The following is a 24384-nucleotide window of genomic DNA, read 5'->3' on the forward strand; positions in this document are numbered from 1 at the left end:
TAAAAATAAAATAAAAACAAAATGAAATGAAATAAATTAAAATAAAATAAAAATGAGAAATGAAATAATGTATGAAGCCGGGCGTGGTGGCGCACGTTCGTCATCCCCGCGCTGGGGAGGCTGAGACAGGAGGATGGCGCAGGTTCGAGGCCGGCCTCGGCTACTTAGTGAGGCCCTCGGCAACTCAGTGAGACCCTGTTTACAAATAAAATAGAAAATAGGTCTGGGAGTGTAGCCCGGAGGTAGAAAAGACCCTGGGTTCCACCCCCAGTACTATAAACAAATAAAATAAAATAAAATTAAAAATAAAAAATAATATAAAGAATAAATAAAAATAAAATAAAATAAAATAGAATAAAAAATAAAAAATAAAAATGAAAAATAAAATAAAAAATGAAAATTAAATTAAAAAAATATATAAATAAAATGAAAATTTAAATAAAAGTAAAATAATTAAAAATGAAATAAAATAAATATGAGAAATAAAATAAAATGAAATTAAATAAAAATGGAAAAATAAAATGAAATAAAAATAAATTAAAAAACAATAATAAAATAAAATAGAATAAAAAATGAAAATAAAAAATAAAATAAAAAATGAAAAATTAAAATTAAATAAAATTAAAAATAAATAAAATAAAATATAAATAAAATGAAATTGTAAATAAAATAAAAGTAAAATAAATAAAAATAAAATAAAAATGAGAAATAAAATAAAAATGAGAAATAAAATAAAAAATGAAAAATAAAATAAAAAATGAAAAGTAAAATAAAAAATAAAATTTTAATTAAGTTAAATAAAATAAAATAAGTAACGAAAAGTCCCCGTGTCCCCGGCTCCCGCTCTTCCGCGTCCTTTAAGACGCCTCCTAAAACCAGGAAATTACGCGGGAAGGTTTTGCAGACGCTTCTCGGGTTTGTTCAACCCTTTTTTTTTTTTTTTTCTTTTCTTTTCTTTTTTTCCGCGTTGCCATGGTGACCGTGGTTGCAAAATAAAATAAAAGATCCGGGCGGGGGCGGGGTCGTCGCTGCTGCAGAGAAAAAACCCGGCTTGGAACATCTGCCCAGAGTCGCCGATTTTGGTTTTTTTTTTTTTCGCACAAAGACTTTTTTTTCTCCTGAGCCACGAAAACTTTTCCCTTCGACCTTGAGAAAAATTTCCTGCCTGAGCTCGGCCATTTTTTTCCCCCTCTCTTTCCTCATTAATTTTCCTTTCTCTGGGCTCCTGGTTCATTTTATTCTTTTAATTTAATTTAATTTAAAAATTTGGGACCCCAAATTTTATTTTATTTTATTTTATTTTTTCGACCTCTATGCTGCACCCCCAGCCCTATTTTTTTTACTTTATTTTGAAACAGGGTCTCACTGAGTTGCCGAGGGTCTCGCTAAGTAGCTGAGGCTGGCCTCGAACCGCGATCCTCCGGTCTCAGCCTCCCCAATGTCCGGATGACAAGAGTGCGCCACCACGCCCAGCTTTTATTATTATTATTATTATTATTATTATTATTATTATTTTATTATTAAGTTTTGTTTAACTTTGGAAGAAAAAGGAGATTTAGTGATGTGGAGTCCGAGCCGGCTGCCGAGGTTTTACGAGCAGCTCATAAAACTGCGAATCCGCGGCGGGAACTTGTCGGCGGCTCATTAAATACAAATTATAATAAAATAAAAGTGTCTCGAGGCGGTTCTGTTTGCACACGGCGCTCTCCTAGGCTTTGGGGTATTTTTTTTTCCTTAATAATCCAAATAATTTCCTTTTCCCGCCCTCTCTTTTCTCTCTAACTTGATATTTAAGTGTGTTATAAGAGAAAAAATCAATATTCATATTTCTTTGAATATTAAATATACAGTCAGCCCTGCGGAGCCGAGTGCATTTGTGTGCATCTGTTAAAATATATTTTTATTATATGTATGCGTATATTATATGTGCTATATATAAACTATACATAATTATATTTTATATATGTACTATACAAAATTATATATTGCATACTATGTGTTTATATGCGTATATTTTATGTGCTATATATAATTGTATATTATATATGTACTATATATAATTATATATTGTATACTATGTGTTCATATGCGTATATTATGTGTGCTATATATAATTATATATTATATATATACTCTACATAATTATATATTGTGTTTATATATGTGTTTTATATGTGTTCTATGTGTTTATATATGTTGTTTTTCTCTGGATACATTAAAATATACTTTTATTATAGACGTATATATTATGTTGCATAGAATATATATGGTGTTTATATAGAGACATGTATTATATATTTATATATAATATTATAGGTTTATATATGTTGTTATCCTCAGCATATCTTAAAATGTTTTAATTATATATGTTTTATGTATTACAGTCATCTATTTCTATGTATTATATATCATTATTATATATTAAAATTAAAATATTGTTTTATTATATGTCATATATATTAATCTATTTATATATAATATATCATCGCATATCACATAGTCTATGTTATATATTATGAGATATATGATATATATTACATATTAGATATTATGATTGTATTATATATTATATATTACAAATCCCCTATCACATAATAGATTAAATCATTATATATTATATATTAGTATATATTATATAATTATTATATTATATATCACATAATATAATTATATTATTATATGTTATATATTAGTATATATCATATAATTATTATATTAGAGATCACATAATATCATTATAATATTATATTATTATATATTATGTATTATTATATATAATCATTATATTATAGACCACACATCACATTATATTATTATATTATATTATTATATATTAATATATTATATAAATTACATATTTATTTTAATATTACTTTATTATAAATTATAAATATTTTATATTATATAAATTATATATATATCATATAAATTACATATTAGATAGATACTATATTATAATTATATTATATATTAGATATTTTAAATATTTTCCGATGCTCATCTTTAATAAACGCGTCGCTGCCGGGATTCCAGGCCCAGATCCCGCCCCGTGACTCAGTTTCTCCGCAATTATTTGGAAAATAATGACTTCATTGAAACTCTTTGGAAAATAATTATTGGAATTCTTGGGAAAATAATTGCTTTTGTAGAATTCTTTAAAAAAAATAATTACTTTTTTTGGAATCCTGTGGAAAAAATTTATAGGAGTTTTCAGGAAAATAATGACTTTGTTGGAATTTTTGGGAAAATAACGACTTCACTGAAATTCTTTGGAAAATATTACTTTATTATCCAACGTACAGTCGACAGACCTTTGTAAAAAATACAGTAAAGGAGCCGTGGAAATAAAATAAAACAAAATAAAAAACCATCTTGTTGTCTCCAGGCTGATCCGGGAGAGAGAAGAGGCTCCAACCCCACAGATTTTGCAAAGAAGCTTCTCAGCCCTTCTGGAATGTTCTAGAAGCTTCTCAGCTCTTCTGGAATGTTCTAGAAGTTTTTCAGCTCTTCTGGAATGTTCTAGAAGTTTCTCAGCTCTTCTGGAATGTTCTAGAAGGAGGACCCGGCTATGGCGCCCTGGACGACCCGCCCCCTCCTTCATCTTGTCCTTCATTCCCTCCCTGATCACCACTTTCCAATTAATATCCACCCTCCTTTATGGTGGAGTTTCTGGGTCTCACTGAGGGGCTGAGGGTCTCGGTGCTCAGTGGTCGAGGCCGGCCTCCGCCCCGACAGCCTCCCGTCTCGGCCTCCCGAGTCCGAAATTGAATTTCATAAAGGCCAATAATTTATTATTATTTTTAATGAGACAAAGAAGGATTTCTCTCTAGTCTCATCGTCTGATCGGGAAGGAAAAAAATATATATATATATAATTCATATTTTTGTATATATAAAAATTTATAAAAAAAGTGACTCTGGGTGGAAAAATATCTTTTCAGCTAAAATTGGAGCTGTAATTCTGAGTTTTTATTTATTTAAAAAATATTTAAAATTTATTTTTTCTCTAACTAGAGATTCTGCCCTAGAGCCACACACACTCAGCCCGGCCCTTTTCTATTATTATTATTATTTTTTTTTTCGACAGGGTCTCAAGAGGTGGCTGCGGGTCTCTTGGGCTAACGTGGCTGAGACCGGCCTCCGACGTGCCATCCTCCACTCTCAGCCTCCCAGAGAGGCTCATTCATGGTCAATTTTAATCAAGCAAAAAAATAAAATAAAATAAACCCACAGGAGGACCAGAAAAAAAATTAACAAAAAAAATTTTTTTGAATCCTTTGTTTTTTTTTTTGGTGCCAAAACCCGGAATGAATATTTCCCCTGGAGCCCAGGGGCCCCTTCGACCTCCGACCTCCACCCCCGGCCCTATTTTTTATTCTTTCATTTTTAAACCGGGTCTCACCGAGCTGCCGAGGGCCTCGCTAAAGTAGCGGAGGCCGGCCTCGAACCGCGATCCTCCGGGTCTCAGCCTCTCGAATGCCCGGATGACCAGCGCGCGCCATCACTCCGGGCTCGTTTTATTAAAAAAAAAAAAAAAAAAAAAAAAAAGAGTCTCACTGAGGTGCCGAGGGTCTCTTCTCCGGGCGTCTACACCGCATGAACCCCGCAGAGGCGGGTTTTTTGAGTTGTTTTTTTTTTTTTTTCCTTAGTAGACGTGGACGTAGGTGGTTCTGGAGTCGGAGCCCAGCGGGTTATTCGCGCGGCACGTGTAGGCGCCCGAGTCCCCGGGGGAGGCCGACTGGATCGTCAGCGAGCCCTGGGGGTGCACGACCCGGTTCCCCAGGACTCGAACCCGGGTCCCCGCGGTCACCTGCGCCCGGTCGGGCAGCTCCCAGCTGAGCTGCGCCGGGGGCACCGCCACGGCGGCGCACGGGAGCGTGACGCTGCGCCCCGCGCGGGTGTAGACGGCCGGGGCGGGCTGGCCGGAGACGCGCGGCGGGGAGGCCGCCACGGTGACCGCGGTGCTGGACGCGGCGCCGCCGGGGCCCGCGCACACGTAGGTGCCTCGGTCGGACGCCGACACGCCGCGCACGGTCAAAGTACCGTTTTCCCAGAGTTCCCAGCGGCCCCGGATCTGGGGTCCGTCCAGGGTCACCCCGCCGGGCAGGATCCAGGACACCGGGCCGTGTGGACGCGTTGCCGTCGCCGCCGCGGGGCACGGGAGCCGCAGGGTGTCCCCGCTGGCGACGCTCACCAGGTTCTCATACGGGTCCCTGGGTGCTGGGCTCAGTACTACCCGCAGGGAGACGGAGCGCTGCGCGCGGCCCGCGGCGGTGCGCGCCTCGCAGCGGTAGTGTCCCGCGTCTCCGGGGCGCAGGTCGCTGATGAGGAGCCGACCGTCTCGCTGGTGGCCGAAGCGGAGCGAGTGCTGGCCGGCGCGGAGCTCGGTACCGTTCGGCAGCACCCAGCGCAGCGCGGGCGCCGGGACGCCGCGGGCCGGGCAGTCGAGGCTGATGGTGTGGCCGGCGCTGGCCGCGATGGTCTCGGGCTCCGGGTCGGCGGAGGCGGGTGGGGACTCGGTCCCCAGCACCCCGAGCCGCACCGCCAGCCGGGCCTCGCCGCCCGCGTTGCGCGCGACGCACACCAGGGTCCCCGCGTCGGCGGCGCGCACGCCGCGCAGCTCCAGCGTCCCGTCGGGGTGCACCGACACCCGGTTCCCAAAGTAGGGTGCCGGGAGGAACACGCCGCCCGGCAGGGCCCACTGCACCCTGGGCGCCGGGACGCCCCGCGCCGCGCAGCCGATCCACTTCCGGCCCCCAAGCGCCGCCCACTCCCGCCGTGTAGACGCCGCCCCCGGCTGCCCGTCGATCCGGGGCGGCTCCACCTGGACCCGGATCCACACCGAGCCCCGCGCCCCGCCGCCCCGCGCCACGCACGTGTAGGGGCCGCTGTCCGAGCGCCGGGCCTGGAGCACGAGCAGCGTGCCGTCCGCCCGCACGCGGTACTTGTCTGAGTACTCCGGGACCCGCCTGTTGGCCGGGTCCAGCCACGTGACCTGAGACAGCGGGGCCCCGGAGGGCGAGCGGCAGGCCACGGCCACCGTCTGTCCGTAAGGCACCAGCACCGCCGAGGGGGATCCGGGCTCACGCGTCAACGCTTTTTCCGGAAAGGATCCGGGCTCGGTCAACACTTTTTCTGGAAAGGATCCGGGCTCGGTCAACGCTTTTTCCAAAAAGGATCCGGGCTCAGTCAACACTTTTTCTGGAAAGGATCCGGGCCCGGTCAACACTTTTTCCGGAAAGGATCCGGGCTCGGTCAACGCTTTTTCCAAAAAGGATCCGGGCTCAGTCGTCAACACTTTTTCCGGAAAGGATCCGGGCCCGGTCAACACTTTTTCCGGAAAGGATCCGGGCTCAGTCAACACTTTTTCCGAAAAGGATCCCGGCTCGGTCAACACTTTTTCCGAAAAGGATCCGGGCTCGGTCAACACTTTTTCTAGAAAGGATCCCGGCTCAGTCAACACTTTTTCTGGAAAGGATCCAGGCCCGGTCAACACTTTTTCCGGAAAGGATCCGGGCCCGGTCAACACTTTTTCCGGAAAGGATCTGGGCCCAGTCAACACTTTTTCCGGAAAAGTTGCGACTTCCGGCAAAACTTTATTAGGCAGCGATGCGGGCTCGGTTAACACTTTATCTGGGTGGGAGGAGAGTTTAGTTACGACTCTGTCTGAAAAGGATGCGGGCCCGGTCGATGCCTTTTCCGGGAAAGATGCCGACTTGGTTAACGGTTTATCTGGAAACGACGCAGACTCGGTTAACACTTTCTCCGGGAAAGAAGATGCAGGTTTAGTCAACACTTTGTCAGGAAAAGATGCAGGTTTGGTCGACGCTTTATCCGGGAAAGATGTGGACGCGGTTAACACTTTTGTGGGGAAGGATGCGGGCCCGGTTAACGCTTTTTCCGGGAAAGACGACGCTTTATCAGGAAAAGATGCGGGCTTAGTCAACACTTTTTCCGAGAAAAATGCGGGCCCGGTTAGGACCTGTTCCGGGAAGGATGCGGGCTCAGTCAACACTTTTCCCGGAAAAGATCCAGGCTCGGTCAACACTTTTCCTGGAAAAGATCTAGGCTCGGTGAACACTTTTTCCGGAAAAGATCCGGGCTCGGTCAACACTTTTCCCGGAAATGATCCGGGCCCGGTCAACACTTTTTCCGGAATCGATGCGGGCTCAGTCAACACTTTTTCCAGAAACGATCCTCCTGGCTCAGTCAACACTTTTTTCGATAAAGATCCGAGCTCAGTCAACACTTTTCCCGGAAATGATCCTGGCTCGGTCAACACTTTCTCCGGAAAAGATCCAGGCTCAGTCAACACTTTTCCTGGAAACGATCCGGGCTCAGTCAACACTTTTTCCGGAATCGATGCGGGCTCAGTCAACACTTTTCCCGGAATCGACGCCGGCTCGGTGAGCACCCTGACGCGGACCCGCATCTCGTCCCTGCCCAGCTGGTTCTGGGCGACGCAGGTGTAGTCGCCGTCCTGGCGCTCGCCCACGTGGGGGACGTAGAGGGTCCCGTTGGGGAAGACGCGGGGGCGCGGGGCGCGGCCGAGGGGCTGCGGGCTCGGCCGGACCAGGCCGCCGTCGGGCAGGCGCCACGCGACGTCGGGCTGGGGGAGCCCCGCGGCCACGCAGTCCAGGCGGAGGTCGCCGCCGGGCCGCACCGTGTGGTCGTCGCGGCGGGCCCCGCGCTGGATCTTGGCGGCCTCCATGAGCACCTGCACCTGCAGCGCCACGTAGTCGTCGCCCACCTGGTTCCGGGCCACGCACAGGTACTCGCCCGCGTCCTCGTCCGTCACCGCCCTGACCACCAGGGTCCCGTTGTCCAGCACCGTCACGCGGGAATCATAGCTGGGCGAGAACAAGGACGAGGCGAGTCAGGAGGGGCGAGGGTGGGGGGCATTTAGGGAAAAATCTATCTGTCACGTATCTGTCTCATCTATTTACCTATCATCTATGTATTTACCTATCTATGTATCTATCATCTATCTATCTAATCTATCGACCTCTCTCCAATCATCTACTGTGTACCAATAATTTATCCATTTTCCTATCACCTATCAATCCATCCATCTACCTCCATCGATCATCTACTCATCCATGTATCATGTATGGTCTAATGTCTATCAATAATTTATTTTTCTATCATCTACCCACCCGAATACGTCTTTCAATCATCCATGTCTGTCCCTATCAACTATCTAATCTATCGACCTACGTATCTATCGTTTATCAGTCGTGTGTTGTCTAACAATATTTATTTAGTGCGATGCGTATCTTGTGCACGCATGACCTGCCTGTGGTCATTGTTAACAGGTCTAATTTGCATAATATAAATATGCATACTTAACACATACACGTATTTAATGTGATGTGTGTCTTGTGCACACATGACCTGTCTGCCTGCTGACCCTTATAAACGGGCACAATTTGCATAGTATTAATATGCATAGGGACATATACATATATATAAAATGTGACGTATTTTTGCGCCCGTTAACCATTGTAACAAGTGTAATTTGCATAAATTAATATGCATACACATTCATGCATACATATGCATGTTGTATGTCTTGCGCACACTAGACTTGCCCGGCCCTCAGCGGACCCCATTTGCATAATCTGCCTGCGCACGCGCACGTACGTGTCTGCTCGCCTGCGCATGCGCCTTGGCATGCGTCTCGGGGCCTCCTAATCAGCATACGCACGTACGCCTGTGTGGGTGTCTGCTCACCTGCGCATGCGCGGTGGCATCTCATAGGCGCACTGAAGCGTTTGTATACCTGCGCATGCGCAGTAGCAACCGCCTCAAGGCTCATAATCTTCACGCGCATGCGCACATATGCCTGCGCCCTGGCGTCTCTGATCTCAATCTTAACGCGTATGCGCAGTTATGCCTCTGTGTGCCTACGCGCACGTACGTGTCTGCTCGCCTGCGCATGCGCCTTGGCATGCGTCTCGGGGCCTCCTAATCGGCATACGCACTACGCCCATGTGGGTGTCTGCTCACTAGCGCATGCGCGGTGGTATCTCCTAGGCGCGCTGAAGCGTTTTGTATGCCTGCGCATGCGCAGTAGCAACCTCCTCGGGGCTCATAATCTTCATGCGCATGCGCACATATGCCTGCGCATGCGCCCTGGCGTCTCTGATCTCATAATCTTAATGCGCATGCGCACCTGTGCCTCTGTGTGCCTGCGCCTGTGCCGTGGCCTCTCACACGCGCGCTGAAGCGTTTGTATGCCTGCGCGTGCGCAGTAGCAACCGCCTCCGGCTCATCATCTACATGCGCATGCGCACACACGCCCCTGTATGCCTGCGCATGCGCCCTGGCGTCTCTGAGCTCATAATCTTCATGCGCATGCGCACCTGTGCCTCTGTGTACCTGCGCATGCGAGTTGGCGTCTCATATGCGAGTTTGGTTGTATGCCTGCGCATGCGCAGTAGCAACCCCCCCCCAATCGGGGCTCATAATCTACATGCGCATGCGCACACACGCTCCCTGTTTGCCTGCGCATGCGTCGTGGCGTCATAATCTCAACGCGCATGCGCACTTGTGCCCCTGTGTGCCCGCGCGTACTCCGTGGCGCCTGTCTCCGGCGTCACGATCTGCACAGGCACGGCTGCTGGCCCGCGCATGCGCCCGGGCATCAGTCTCGGTCTCCTGACCTACACACGCATGCGCACGTCCGCCCCTGTCCGCATGCGCAGTGGCGTCTTCCTCCGGGCTCGGCTCTCCGGCGCCCTCTGCCGGCGCCCGTCATGGCGGCCGCGGTTTCCATGCGATTCCCGCGCCGGCCGGCGGGGGCGCTGACACCCTCTCGGGCCAGAGAAGGCCTTTTTCTCGGCGCCCTGGGATTCGAACCCCCAAAATGGGCTCGAGTGAGTCCCTGGGGTTTCCAGACAGGCGGAAGGGTCTGAAGGAGGAGGACCCCTCGCCCCGGCCGCCGTGGGAATCAGGCTCACTGTGGCCGACCCGGCTTCCGGAAGGGGCGATGTCGTTCCGCCATCTGTCTACACTCGTGATGTGATGTGTGTCGAGATTCCTAAAGAATCCTGACCTGCCTCCCGGCCGAAAGGGCCTGGGATTGGAACATACAAACCCAGGGACGACGACAAGGTCCCGGGAGGCTGAGGCAGGAGGATGGCCGGTTGGAGGCCGGCCTCAGAACATTGGCCAAGAGACCCTCGGTCACTCAGCGAGACCTCATTTCCAAACAGAACAATGAAATAGGGCTGGGGGGGGGGGTAGGTCAGAGGTCGAATGCCCCCGTGCCACAGCAAGGGAAAATAAAAATAAAAATAAACTTCAAAAGTCAGAAATAAAATTTTAACAAAGAGCCGGGGATGTGGATTAGAGTGGAAGCGGCTGGGCTCTAAGGAAGTTATAAAAACATAAATAAAATAAGTATCTAAAAACATAAGTATATAAAACATAAATAAAAACAAGAATCTAAAAACATAAATAAAATAAGTATGTAAAACATCAATATAAATAAGTATCTAAAAACATAAATAAGTATCTAAAAACATAAATAAAATAAGTATATGAAACAAATAAAAACATGTATCTAAAAACAAATAAATAAAATATGTATCTAAAACAAATAAATAAAATAAGTATATAAAATATAAATAAATAAGTATATATAAGACAAACAAAAACAAAAACAAGTATATAAAAACATAAATAAGTATCTAAAAATAAATAAATAAAAATATCTAAAAACATAAATAAATAAATTAAGTATATAAAAGCTAAATAAATAAAAACAAGTATCTAAAACATAAAAAAATAAAAACAAGTATCTAAAACATAAATAAATAAAAATAAGTATCCAAAAACATAAGTAAATAAGTATAAAAAACAAATGAAAACAAGTATCTAAAAATAAATAAAAATAAGTATCTAAAACATAAATAAGTATATAAAACATTAAGCATCTAAAAACATAAATAAAAATAAGTATCTAAAAACATAAATAAAAATAAGTAACTAAAAACATAAATAAAAATAAGTATCTAAAAACATAATTAAAAATAAGTATCTAAAAACACAAATAAATAAAACGTATATAAAAACACAAATAATTAAAAACCAGTATCTAAAAACATAAATAAAAAATAAGTATCTTACAACATAAGTAAATAAGTATATAAAACATAAATAAAAACAAGTATCTAAAAACATAAATAAAAATAAGTATCTAAAACATAAATAAATAAGTATCTAAAAACATAAATAAATAAAAACAAGTATCTAAAAACATAAATAAAAATAAGTATCTAAAAACATAAATAAAAATAAGTATCTAAAACATAAATAAATAAAATAAGTATCTAAAAACATAAATAAAAATAAGTATCTAAAAGCATAAATAAAAATAAGTATCTAAAACATAAATAAATAAAATAAGTACCTAAAAACATAAATAAAAATAAGTATCTAAAAACATAAATAAAAATAAGTACCTAAAAACACAAATAAAATATCTAAAAACATAAATAATTAAAAATAAGTACCTAAAAACACAAATAAAATACCTAAAAACACAAATAATTAAAAATAAGTATCTAAAAACATAAATAAAAATAAGTACCTAAAAACATAAATAAAAAGTATCTAAAAACATAAATAAAATTAAGTACCTAAAAACACAAATAAAATATCTAAAAGCACAAATAAATAAGAACAAGTACCTAAAGACACACTCAGAGAGGACACGCGCGCGCCCCTACCTGCCCGGCGCGTGCACGGCGCGCCCCGACGGCAGCCTCCAGAGCGTGCGCGGCGCGGGCTCGCCGGCGGCGGCGCAGTGCAGCCGCAGGGTGCCCCCGAGGCGCATGCGCGCGGGGCGGGGCGGGGCGCGCGCGATGCTGGGCGGCTGCGCATGCGCGGGCGGGCGCCGCACGTGGAGCCACACGGCCCTGCGCGCGGCGCCCAGGGCGTTGGCGGCCAGGCACTCGTAGCGGCCGCCGTGCTCGGGCGCCGCCTGGCGGACGAACAGGGTCCCGTTGGGGAAGACGAAGAAGTTCCCGCGCAGGAACTGCGACGGCCGCACGGGCGTCCCGTCCCCCAGGGTCCAGCGCACCGCGGCCGGGGGCGCCGCGCGCGCCGAGCAATGGAGGAGGAGCCCGCGGCCGGCGGGGACGGAGACGTTCTCCTCGGCGTCCTGCTCCAGCACCGGCGGCAGCGCCGAGACGTGCACACGCACGGCCAGGGAGTCGGCGCCCGCCGCGTTGCTGGCCACGCACCGGTACACGCCGCGGTCGGCGAAGGTGGCGTCCCGGATGGACAGGGTGTGGTTCGGGTGCAGAGACACTCGGCCGTCCACCCGGGACCGCCACACGCTGCCGTCCGGCAGGATCCAGGCGAGGCGCGGCGCGGGGGCGCCCCGGGCGGCGCACTCCATGGACATGGTATGCCCCAGGTAGACGGTGACGTCGCGGCGCGGCGGCGCCAGGACGCGGGGCGGCCGCGCGGACACCGAGAGCGTCACCGCGAGCCGGGCGGCGCCGTGCGGGCCGCGCGCCATGCACACGTAGCGGCCGCGGTCCTGCGGCTGCACGCGGCGGATGACCAGCGTGCCGTTCCGGAGGACCTCGAAGCGCGGCGTCCGGGTGTCGGGGGTCAGCACGGCGCCTGGAGGGGGAGGGGGGCCGGGGAAAATACCAAAAAAGTTAAAAGAAAATTAAAAGAGATAGGGAAATTAAAAAATAACATCCTCCGGAAAATAAATAAACAAAAAAAAATTAAGATAAAATCCTCTTCGGACACAAGGATGGAGAAAGGGAATGAAGCACTCTGAAAAGAAATTAACAAAATAAAATCCTCCGGAAGTAAATAAGAAGTTGACAAAGATGGAGAAGGGGAGTAAAGTACTAGAAAAAGAAATAGAAAATTAACAAAATAAAATCCTCCGGAAATAAAAAAAAAATTAACAAAGATAGAGAAATGGAATGAAATACTCTGAAAAAAAATTAAAATAAAATCCTCCGGAAATAAATTAAAAACTAACAAACATAGAGAAACGGAATAAAGTACCCTGAAAAGAAATAAAGAAAAAAAATTAACGAAATAAAATCCTCTTTGAAAATAAATAAAAAATTAACAAAGACAGAGAAAGGGGATAAAGTACTAGAAAAAGAAATAGAAAATTAACAAAATAAAATCCCCCGGAAATAAATAAAAAAAACTAACAAAGGTAGAGAAAGGGAATAAAATACCCTGAAAAGAGAAAAAGCGAGTAAACTGACTTAAATATTCAAACGACACACGGGCGCGGGCGCCGGGCCTCACCCGTGTCCGCCTTGGTCCAGCTGACGACGGGCTCGGGCTCCCCGACGGCCTCGCAGGGGAACGAGAAGTCCGCGTCGGCCATGGCGGCCACGGGCTGCGGCGGCGCCCGGGTCAGGATCCGGGGGGCGCGGCCCCCGGCCGCGGGGGGCCCGGCGCTGGCGGTGTAGACGGGCGGGCGGCTGGCGGGGGGCGCGGGGGGCGCGGGGGGCCCCAGGTCGAGGTAGAAGGAGCTGAGGGCGGGGACGCGCGGGCGCAGGCCGGGGTCGGGGGTTCGAGGCTGGGGTCTGGGGGTGACCCCCGGGGTCCTGCCGGAGAACTCGGGGGGCTTCACGTCGGGGGCCCGCGGCGGCGCCCCGGGTCGAGTGTGCACAGAATGGGGCTCGGCGGGGCGGCCGGGCTTCCAGGTCGGTCCGTTTTGGCGGGAAGACGGGGTCGAGAGGTCACGGGTGCCCCCCAGGTGTCCCTGAGTGCGCTCGGTCGTGGTCCGGGTTTCGAGTGTCCCCGAAAAACCCACACGGACCGAGGGCGAAGCCAATTGGGGGCCCGTCGCCGTATTCGCGGGGGTGGGTGGAGCCTGACTCGTCGCCGTATTCGCGGAGCTGGTCGCCATATTCGCGGAGCTGGTCGCCATATTCGCGGATGTGGTCGCCATATTCGCGGAGGTAGGCGGAGCCTGACTCTTCGCCGTGTTCGCGGACCTGGTCGCCGTATTCGCGGAGGTGGGCGGAGCCTGACTCGTCGCCATATTCGCGGACCTGGTCGACGTATTCGCGGGGGTGGTTGCCATATTTGCGGAGGTGGGCGGAAACTGACTCGTCGCCGTATTCGCGGAGCTGGTCTCCACATTCGCGGAGCTGGTCTCCATATTCGCGGATGTGGGCGGAGCCTGACTCGTCGCCGTATTCACGGATGTGGTCGCCATATTCGCGGGGATGGGCGGAGCCTGACTTGTCGCCGTATTCGCGGAGCTGGTCTCCATATTCGCGGGTGTGGTCGCCATATTCGCGGATGTGGGCGGAGCCTGACTCGTCGCTGTATTTGCGGACCTGGTCGCCGTATTCGCGGGGGTGGGCGGAGCCTGACTCATCGCCAGCATCACGGGTGAAGACGAATCCCCTGACGGCCACGCCCGCGGCGGCGGCGGAGTGGGACCCCGCGTCGGCGCTTCAGGGCGGGTTTGGACCCGCGTGGATTCATTTTCGGAGGCCGCCGTGGCGGTGTAGACGCCGACAGCCTCCCTCGGGGACGGAGGGGACGCGGGCGGGAATTCGCGGGTGTGGACCGCGTTTTCTGAGTCGCCCCAGAGTCCGCCCCCCGTGTCGGGAGCGGAGCCCGAGACGCTGACGGCCATTTCTTTCCGACCCGAGCCGGGAGCAGGAAGTGCCCCCCGGACCCCAACGCGGGAATCGAGGATTTCAGACGCGGTTGTGGCGACGCCCGCCGTCCCAGTGACCCCGCCGGGGTCGCGGGTTCTCGGGGTCACCGTCCCAGGCCAGAGGCCGCGTGGGTCGGCCGCGGGTGCCGTCGAGGCCGGAGGCCGCGGTTTCGGGAGCCTCCTCCCGTTCTTCCTCCGTGGGGGCCCCCGGGGCGCGGGTTCGGTACCCGGCGCCTCCATGTCGGGCCCTTCTGGAACAGTCGACAAGGGAAAAAGGCCAGAGGTAGGAGCTGCGGAAGTTGTCGCCGGGTCTGCTGATGTCTTTGCGGCTGGTGGAATATTAGGTGGTGGAGAAGAAGGAGAAGGAGAAGAAGAAGAAGAGGAGGAAGAGGAGGAGGAGGAGGAGGAAGAAAAGGAGGAGGAAGAAAAGGAGGACGTCGTCTCTACTATGGCCAGGGTTGGCTGAGCAGGAAGACTTCTCACTAGGTCTGACGTCTTTGTAGCTGGTGGAGTATTAGATGGTGAAGAAGATGAAGATGAAGGAAAAGAAAAAGGAGGAGGAGAAGTAGAAAAAGAAGACGTCTTTGCTGTGGCTGGGTTTGGCCGAGTCGGGGGACTTGTCGCTGGTTCTGATGTCTTTGTGGCTGGTAGAATATTGGATGGTAGAGAAAAAGGAGAAGGAAGAGAAGAAGAGGAAGAGGAAGAGGAAGAGGAAGAAGAAGAAGAAGGGAAAGATGTCTCCCTTGTGGCCGGGGTTGGCCGAGTCACAGGACTTGTCACTGGGTCTGACCTCCTTGTAGCTGGTGGAATGTTAGACGGTGGAGAAAAAGGAGAAGAAAAAGCGGTTGCCTCCGCAGCGGCTTGCTTTGGCCCAGCCGAGGTACTTGTCACTTGGTCTTTTGATGTTTTTGTGGCTGGTGGAATATTAGATGGTGGAGAAGAAGCAGGAAAATAAGGAGAAGAAAAAGACATAGAGAGAAAAGAAGACGCCTCCGCTGTGGCCTGTGTTGGCCGAGCCGGTGGAATATTATGTGGTAGAGATAAAGACGAAGATGTCTCTGCTACGGCCGGGGTTGGCCTCTGGCGATGGCGGGCCTTGTCGGGGCGAGGCTTCCGCTTCCCGCCGTGTCTCCTTCGAGAGTGCGCAGTGGTCGGCGCCGCCGTGGTGGCCAGGACGGCGGGCGTCGTGCCCCGGTCCCGGCCTCCGGGTCTTAGGCGTCTCCGGGATTTCTCCTCTTTCCTCTTTTTCGCCACGGGGACACGGTGGGTGCTCGGACTCGTTTCCGACAGCTGGACTCCGCCGTCGGCCCACGAGGTGGGCGATGGAGAAACCTGGGTGGAGGTCTGACCCTCATCAGGTGATAAATCAGCCGGCGGCTCCTCCGCCGGGGAGGCGGTATACGATGGCGGCTCATATTTGTCCGTCGCGAGTTCGCCGGCTACGTCCGGAGTCGAGGACGGCTCGTAAGGCTCCGGGATCCAGGACGAGTCGACTTCCGCGGGCGTCAGCTCGTCCGTCAGAGACGCTTCGGCCGAGGACTCTTCAACCGGGGCCGAAAACACCGACGGGGGGGACGCGGCCGGCGAAACCGCCGCCGCCGTCGATACCGAGCTCCTCGAAGTCGGAGAAGCGGCGGTTTCGAGGGCCCGGGACGGATTCTTGCCCCGGACTCGGGCTAAGATATCCGCCCAGCGCTCGGGATTGATCTGCTTGTTGACCACGTTGATCCGGCGCCGGGATTCGAACCCCCGGCGGCCCTCGGCCGCGCGCGTCTCCGCGGCCTCCCTCCCCGGCTGCTTCCAGATCTTGGGCTTCTTCCGCTTCCGTTTCTCGGTCTCGGTGTCGAGGAGCACCCGTTGGTCCTGGGGGCGCGGGGCGCTCTTTGCAGAGTGCTCCCCGTCGTCGCGCTCGTCCTTTCCGACGCCGGATCCCTCGTCGGCCTCCGCCTCCGCCGCGGAGGCCGGGCTGGGCCGGCGGCCTCTTTTGGAGGAGGCTTTCCTGGGGCCTTTCTTGAGGTTGAGCACGACGGACAGGGAGTCCGCCCCGTGTTCGTTGACGGCCACGCACCGGTAGAGGCCGCCGTCGCCGGCGCGGAGTTTGGGGAGCGACAGGGTCCCGTTGGGCAGCACCGAGGCGCGGGACGAGTTGGCCGTGCCGTCCAGGAGCTGGCGGCCGGGGAGGACCCAGCTCAGCTGGGCGTCGGGCACGGCCAGCGCCGGGCAGGGAAGCAGAGCCGATTCTCCCGGGCTCCTGTCCATGAACATGGTATGCCCTTTCATGAAGATGGTATGCCTGTCGCTGAACATGGTATGCCCGCCGATGAACATGGTATGCCCGACTCTTTCTCCTTCTTCCTCCTCCTCCTCCTCCTCCTCAGGAATCGCTTGGCCGGTGGGACTTAACACCAGCACCCGGTGCACCACGCTGTCCATCTCGTCCTGGACCCGCGCTACGCACCGATACAGACCCGAGTCCGACGGCTCGGCGGACTCGATCCTCAACCTTCTCCCGCCGCCGCCGTCGCCGCCGACGACGACAGAGACTCCGCCGCGCCGGCCGCCGGGGCTCAGGACGGAGCCGTCCGGAAGCACCCAGGAGATCTCCGGGGCGTCGGACGCCTCGACGTCGCAGCGCAGCTCGCACGGGCTCCCCTCCAGGACCGTGTGGACGCTCGGCGTCGACCCGTCGGCCTCGATCATGACCCAGCCGGGAGGCCGGGCCAGCAGCGCGTCTGTGGCGGAGATGGTCCGCGAATACCGGGAGCGGTAGGCCAGCAGGACTCTGTCGGCGGTGCTCCGGCGGCGGTCGAACTGGACGTCGAGGGCCGGCTGCGCGAGCCACTCGGGGCGCGCCCGGATCCAGGCTCGGACGCCCGTGTAGTACAGAGCGTCGGAGCCGGCGTGCTGGCGGTAGAGACGGGCGGCGCCATCGTCGTCGGAGCCGGTTTCGCGGTGTAGACGGACGGGGACCTCGCTGTAGTAGGCGATCAGTTTCCACAGCTTCTCGTAGATGTCGCGGGTCACGGGGCACTCGAGGTCAAGGGTCAGGGCGGCGTCCACGGCCACCTCCAGCGGCCCCGTGTGGTTGAGGCGGACGTCGGAGGGCGCGTCCGGCCGCCCCGCGCCACACGCCAGGGCCACCGCGTTACCGTGCTCGTCCGTCAGGTTCAGGGACACGTTCCAGGGCCGGGTGTAGACGCCCAGCAGGGTGTAGACGCCGTCGTCGTCGTCGGGCTCCTCGGCCTCGTTTTCCTGCGGCTCCTGGACGCGGCTACGATTCTGCCTCAGAGGAGACTCGATGACCGGCCTCCGGCAGGCGACGTCCGCCGCCCTCTGGATCTCCCAGCCTCGGAGCAGCCGCGGGCTGGCGCAGACCGGGCACAGCTGGCCGCCCTCGTACGCCTTGTCTTTCTTGCACTTGAGGATTCCTGGCGTGGAAAAAATTTAAAAAAAAATAATGAAAATAAATAGGAAAAATTAAAAATACATAAATAAAATAAATCAAAAATAAATTAAATAAAATATAAAATAAAATCGTAGGTAAGAGAAGCCGGGCGTGGAACAGGGTCTTGCTGAGGGCTTCCAGGTCCCCGGGGGAGGCCGAGGGTCTCTTTGCTAACTCTCTGAGGGTTCCCAGGTCCTCCCGGGAGGCCTAGGGTCCCTTAGCTGAGTGCCTGAGGGTTTCTAGGTCTCCCTGAGTAGCCGAGGGTCTCTTTCCTGACTCTCTGAGGGTTTCCAGGCCCCCCGAGGGTCTCTTTGCTCATTGATTGAGGGTTTCCAGGCCCCCGGGGGTCTCTTTCCTAGCTCTCTGAGGGTTTCCAGGCCCCTCAATGAGGGTTTCCAGGCCCCCCGGGGGTCTCTTTCCTAGCTCTCTGAGGGTTTCCAGGCCCCCCCAGGGGTCTCTCTGCCCAGCGATTGGGGGTTTGTTTCCAGGCCCCCCCCAGGGTCTCTCTGCCCAGTGATTGAGGGTTTCCAGGCCCCCCAGGGTCTCTCTGACCAGTGATTGAGGGTTTCCAGGCCCCCAGAGGTTCTCTTTGCTCAGTGATTGAGGGTTTCCAGCCCCCCCGGGGGTCTCTCTGCCCAGCGATTGAGGGTTTCCAGGCCCCCCGGGGGTCTCTTTCCTAGCTCTCTGAGGGTTTCCAGGCCCCCCAGGGGTCTCTCTGCCCAGCGATTGAGGGTTTCCAGGCCCCCCGGGGGTCTCTTTCCTAGCTCTCTGAGGGTTTCCAGGCCCCTCAATGAGGGTTTCCAGGCCCCCCGGGGGTCTCTTTCCTAGCTCTCTGAGGGTTTCCAGGCCCCCCCAGGGGTCTCTCTGCCCAGCGATTGGGGGTTTGTTTCCAGGCCCCCCCCAGGGTCTCTCTGCCCAGTGATTGAGGGTTTCCAGGCCCCCCAGGGTCTCTCTGACCAGTGATTGAGGGTTTCCAGCCCCCCCGGGGGTCTCTCTGCCCAGCGATTGAGGGTTTCCAGGCCCCCCGGGGGTCTCTTTCCTAGCTCTCTGAGGGTTTCCAGGCCCCCCCAGGGGTCTCTCTGCCCAGCGATTGAGGGTTTCCAGGCCCCCCGAGGGCCGTCCATACCCGCGCCGCCCCGGGCCCAGCCCCGCAGCCAGCCCAGGGCGCAGGCGCAGGCCCAGGGGTTGCCGTGCAGCGAGAGGCTCTCGAGCAGGGGCAGCGCTCCCGGCAGGCGGCGCGGCAGGGTCCGGAGCCGGTTGTGCGCCAGGTAGAGGTGGCGCACGGTGGAGACGGGCAGCGGCGCGGGCAGCGTGGACAGCGCGTCCGGGTGCAGCCGGCGCAGCGCGTTGCCCTCCAGGTGCAGCAGCCGCAGCGACAGCAGCCCCCAGAAGGCGCGCGGGTGGATCCACTCGAGCCCGTTGTGGTCCAGGTGCAGCCGCAGCAGGCCGTGTAGACCGCGCAGCGCCTCGCCGCCCAGCGCGCGCAGCTTGTTGTAGCTGAACTTGAAAACCTGCGCGGGAGGGGGCACGGAGAGAGGACGTCAGAGGCGGCGGGCGGAGGGCGGCAGAGACCCTCGGCACCCGAGCGGGACCCGGATGCGAATTTTTTTTTTTTTTTTTTGGCGGTGTACGGGGGACAATTGGACTCGGAGCTGCACCCCCGGCCCTATTTTTTACTCTTTCTTTATTTTATTTATTCATTTAATTATTTTTTATGTATTTTGCGGGTCTGGGGAGGGAACCCAGGGGGCATTTGGCCTCTGAGTCACACCCCCCAGCCCTATTTTTATTCTTTCTTTCTTTCATTTATTTATATTTATTTTTATTTATTGATTGATTGGTTGATTGATTTTTGCGGGTCTGGGGAGGGAACCCAGGGGGCATTTGGCCTCCGAGCTGCACCCCCGGCCCTATTTTCATTCTTTTATTTATTTATTTATTTATATTTATTTATTTTTACATATTTATTTTTATTGATTGATTGCTTGGTTGATTGATTGATTTTGCGGGTCTGGGGAGGGAACCCAGGGGGCATTTGTCCTCTGAGTCACACCCCCCAGCCCTATTTTTATTCTTTCTTTCACTTATTTATTCTCATTTATTTTTATTGATTGATTGATTGGTTGCTCGATTGATTTTGCGGGTCTGGGGAGGGAACCCAGACGCATTTGACCTCCGAGCTGCCCCCCCTACCACCTATTTTTTATTCTTTATATCTTTATTTTATTTATTTACTTTTATTTATTTATTTTGCGGGTCTGGGGGAGGGAACCCAGGGGGCATTTGGACCTCTGAGCTGCACCCCTAGCCCTATTTATCTATTCTTTTTAAAATTTTATTTATTTATTTATTTATTTGCAGTGCCGGGGATGGACCCCAGGGGCATTCTACCTCCGATCTGCAACCCCCAGCCCTATTTTTATTCTATTTATTTATTTATCATTTATTTTGCCTTACTGGGGAGGGAACCCAGAGGCATTCGACCTCCGTGCCGCACCCCCCCCCCCACACCCAGGCCTAATTTTTATTCTTTTCATCTCTGTTTATTTAATTTTATTTCTTTTGCGGGTCTGGGGATGGATGGAGCCCAGGAGCATTCTTCCTCCGAGTTATTTTTTTTTATTCCTTTTTTTTTTTTTAAACCGGGTCTCAGTGAGCTGCCGAGGGTCTCGCTAAGTGGCCGAGGCCGGCCTCGAACCGGGGTCCTCCCGTCTCAGCCTCCCGAATGCCCGGATGACCAGCGCTTGCCTTTTAGGTTAGAAAATAAATTATAAAGAAATGAAAAAAATATAGGAGAGCGCGCAGCGCGCGTCCCGGGCCCCTGGGCGGGCACAAGAGCGCGCGCGGTCCCCTCCCGGGTCCGCGGTACCTGCAGCGCGCCCAGGTCGCGCAGGGCGCCGGCCGGGATCTCGGAGATCTCGTTCCCGTGCAGCAGGAGCAGCTCCAGCCGGGCGAGGCCCGCGAAGGAGGAGGCCGACAGGGCCCGGATGCTGTTGAACCTGAGAGAGGACAAAAGAATAATAATTAAAAAATAGAGATGAGTATTAAAAATAGAAAATAAAACAGAAATGAATATTAAAAATAGAAAATAAAACAGAAATGAATATTAAAAATAGAAAATAAAACAGAAATGAATATTAAAAATAGAAAATAAAACAGAAATGAATATTAAAAATAGAAAATAAAATAGAAATGAATATTAAAAATAGAAAATAAAATAGAAATGAATATTAAAAATAGAAAATAAAATAGAAATGAATATTAAAAATAGAAAATAAAACAGAAATGAATATTAAAAATAGAAAATAAAACAGAAATGAATATTAAAAATAGAAAATAAAATAGAAATGAATATTAAAAATAGAAAATAAAACAGAAATGAATATTAAAAATAGAAAAATAAAAGAGAGAGAGAAAAAGAAGTAAGTGGATAAAAATAAAAAATAGATATGAATATTAAAATAGAAAAATGAAATAGAGAAAGAAAAAGAAAGTAAATAAAAATAAAATGGAAATGAATATTAAAATGGAAAAAGAAAGTAGAAAAAGAAAGTAAATAAAAATAAAAATAAATACTAAAATAGAAGTAAAAGTACAATACATAAATAAAATAAAAATAAATGAATAAATAAAAATAAATAATAAAATAAAAATAAATAGTAAAATAAAAATAAATACTAAAATAGAAGTAAAAGTACAATACATAGATAAAATAAAAATAAATAAATAAAAATAAATAATAAAATAGAAGTAAAAGTACAATACATAAATAAAATAAATAAATAAAAATAAATAATAAAATAAGAATGAATAAAGAAAATAAAAATAAATAATAAAATAGAAGTAAAAGTACAATACATAAATAAAATAAATAAATAAAAATTAATAATAAAATAAGAATGAATAAAGAAAATAAAAATAAATAATAAGAATGAATACAGAAAATAAAAATAATGAATAAAATACAAATAAAAAATAAATACATAAATGATAAAAGTACAATAAAATACAAATAAATAAAAATAAATACATAAATGATAAAAGTACAATACATAAATAAAGTAAAAATAAATAAATATAATAAAATAAAAATAAATAACGAAATAAGAATGAATAAATGAAATAAAAATCATAAATAAAGTAAAAATAAGGAATAAAATAAAAATAATAAAATAAAAATGAAATTCATAATAAAATAAAAGTAAAATACATAAATAAAATAAAAATGAATAATAAAAAATAATAAGACAATAAATTAGGAAAATAGGCAGGCGGGCAGGGGCGGCTGGGTGTCCAGAGCCCCGGCCTCCCCGCGCCGACACCGACCCCAGGTTGATCCTCTCCACGCGCGCGGCGATGCCGGCGGGCACGGCGGGCAGCGAGCGGAAGGTGCAGTGGACCTCGCTGGGCACGAAGCAGGTGCAGGGCCGCGGGCAGCCGGCGGCGCCCAGGGCGCGGGCCGGGGGGGCGGCCAGGACCGCGGACAGCGCCGAGGACAGGACCACGGCCAGGGCCGCGGACGGCGGGCGGGCGCCAAGCGGGGCCATGGCGAGGGCGGCCTGCGGGAGACAGCGGTCAGGGCCCGGGGACACGCGGAGACGCTCGCTCGGCCATCCGCCCGTCCGTCCATCCATCCATCCATCCGTCCACTCATCCATCCGTCCACTCATCTATCCATCCACTTATCCATCATCCACTTATCCATCATCCACTTATCCATCCATCCTCTTATCCATCCATCCACTCATCCATCCATCCACTTATCCATCATCCACTCATCCATCATCCACTCATCCATCCGTCCATCCATCCACTTATCCATCCATCCACTTATCCATCCATCCACTTATCCACCCACTTATCTATCCATCCACTTATCCATCCATCCACTCATCCATTCATCCACTCATTAATCCATCCACTTATCCATCCATCCATCCACTTATCCATCCATCCACTTATCCATCCATCCACTTATCCATCATCCACTCATCCATCATCCACTCATCCATCCGTCCACTCATCCATCCGTCCATCCATCCACTCATCCATCCATCCACTCATCCATCCATCCACTTATCCATCCATCCACTCATCCATCCATCCACTTATCCATCCATCCACTTATCCATCCATCCACTTATCCATCCATCCACTCATCCATCCATCCACTTATCCATCCATCCACCCATCCATCCACTCATCCATCATCCACTCATCTATCCATTCATCCATCCACTCACCCATCCATCCACTTATCCATCCATCCACTCATCTATCCATCCACTTATCCATCCATCCACTCATCCATCCATCCATCCATCCACTTATCCATCCATCCACTCATCCATCCATTCACTCATCCATCCATCCACTCATCCATCCATCCACTTATCCATCCATCCACTTATCCATCCATCCACTTATCCATCCATCCACCCATCCATCCACTCATCTATCCATCCACTCATCCATCCATCCACTCATCCATCCATCCACTCATCCATCCATCCACTTATCCATCCATCCACTTATCCATCCATCCACTTATCCATCCATCCACTCATCCATCCATCCACTCATCCATCCATCCACTTATCCATCCATCCACTCATCCATCCATTCACTCATCCATCCATCCACTTATCCATCCATCCACTTATCCATCCATCCACTCATCCATCCATCCACTCATCCATCCATCCATCCACTTATCCATCCATCCACTTATCCATCCATCCACTCATCCATCCATCCACTTATCCATCCATCCACTTATCCATCCATCCACTTATCCATCCATCCACTCATCCATCCATCCATCCACTCATCCATCCGTCCACTCATCTATCCATCCACTTATCCATCATCCACTCATCTATCCATCCACTTATCCATCTATCCACTCATCCATCATCCACTTATCCATCATCCACTCATCTATCCATCCACTCACCCATCCATCCACTTATCCATCCATCCACTCATCTATCCATCCACTTATCCATCCATCCACTCATCCATCCATCCATCCATCCACTCATCCATCCATCCACTTATCCATCCATCCACCCATCCATCCACTCATCTATCCATCCACTCATCCATCCATCCACTTATCCATCCATCCACTTATCCATCCATCCACTTATCCATCCATCCACTCATCCATCCATCCACTCATCCATCCATCCACTTATCCATCCATCCACTCATCCATCCATTCACTCATCCATCCATCCACTCATCCATCCATCCACTTATCCATC

The 24384-nt window shown here is 49.7% G+C and overlaps 1 protein-coding gene across 1 annotated transcript; it reads right to left on the reverse strand.

Annotated features, from left to right (window-relative positions):
* Positions 1 to 4644: 4644 nt before the first annotated feature.
* MXRA5 (matrix remodeling associated 5) lies at positions 4645 to 22749 on the reverse strand (the record flags this gene model as incomplete). The annotated part of the gene is made up of 9 exons (XM_080719540.1): positions 4645 to 7849; positions 9312 to 9380; positions 9683 to 9847; positions 11735 to 12638; positions 13296 to 14921; positions 15555 to 18098; positions 19242 to 19626; positions 20985 to 21114; positions 22442 to 22749. 9 exons carry the CDS (start codon positions 22747 to 22749, stop codon positions 4645 to 4647), a joined length of 9336 nt encoding a protein of 3111 aa, XP_080575666.1.
* Positions 22750 to 24384: the final 1635 nt, after the last annotated feature.

The sequence above is a fragment of the Muscardinus avellanarius genome (assembly GCF_963383645.1).
Source record: "Muscardinus avellanarius genome assembly, chromosome: X".
NCBI classification, from domain to species: domain Eukaryota; kingdom Metazoa; phylum Chordata; class Mammalia; order Rodentia; family Gliridae; genus Muscardinus; species Muscardinus avellanarius.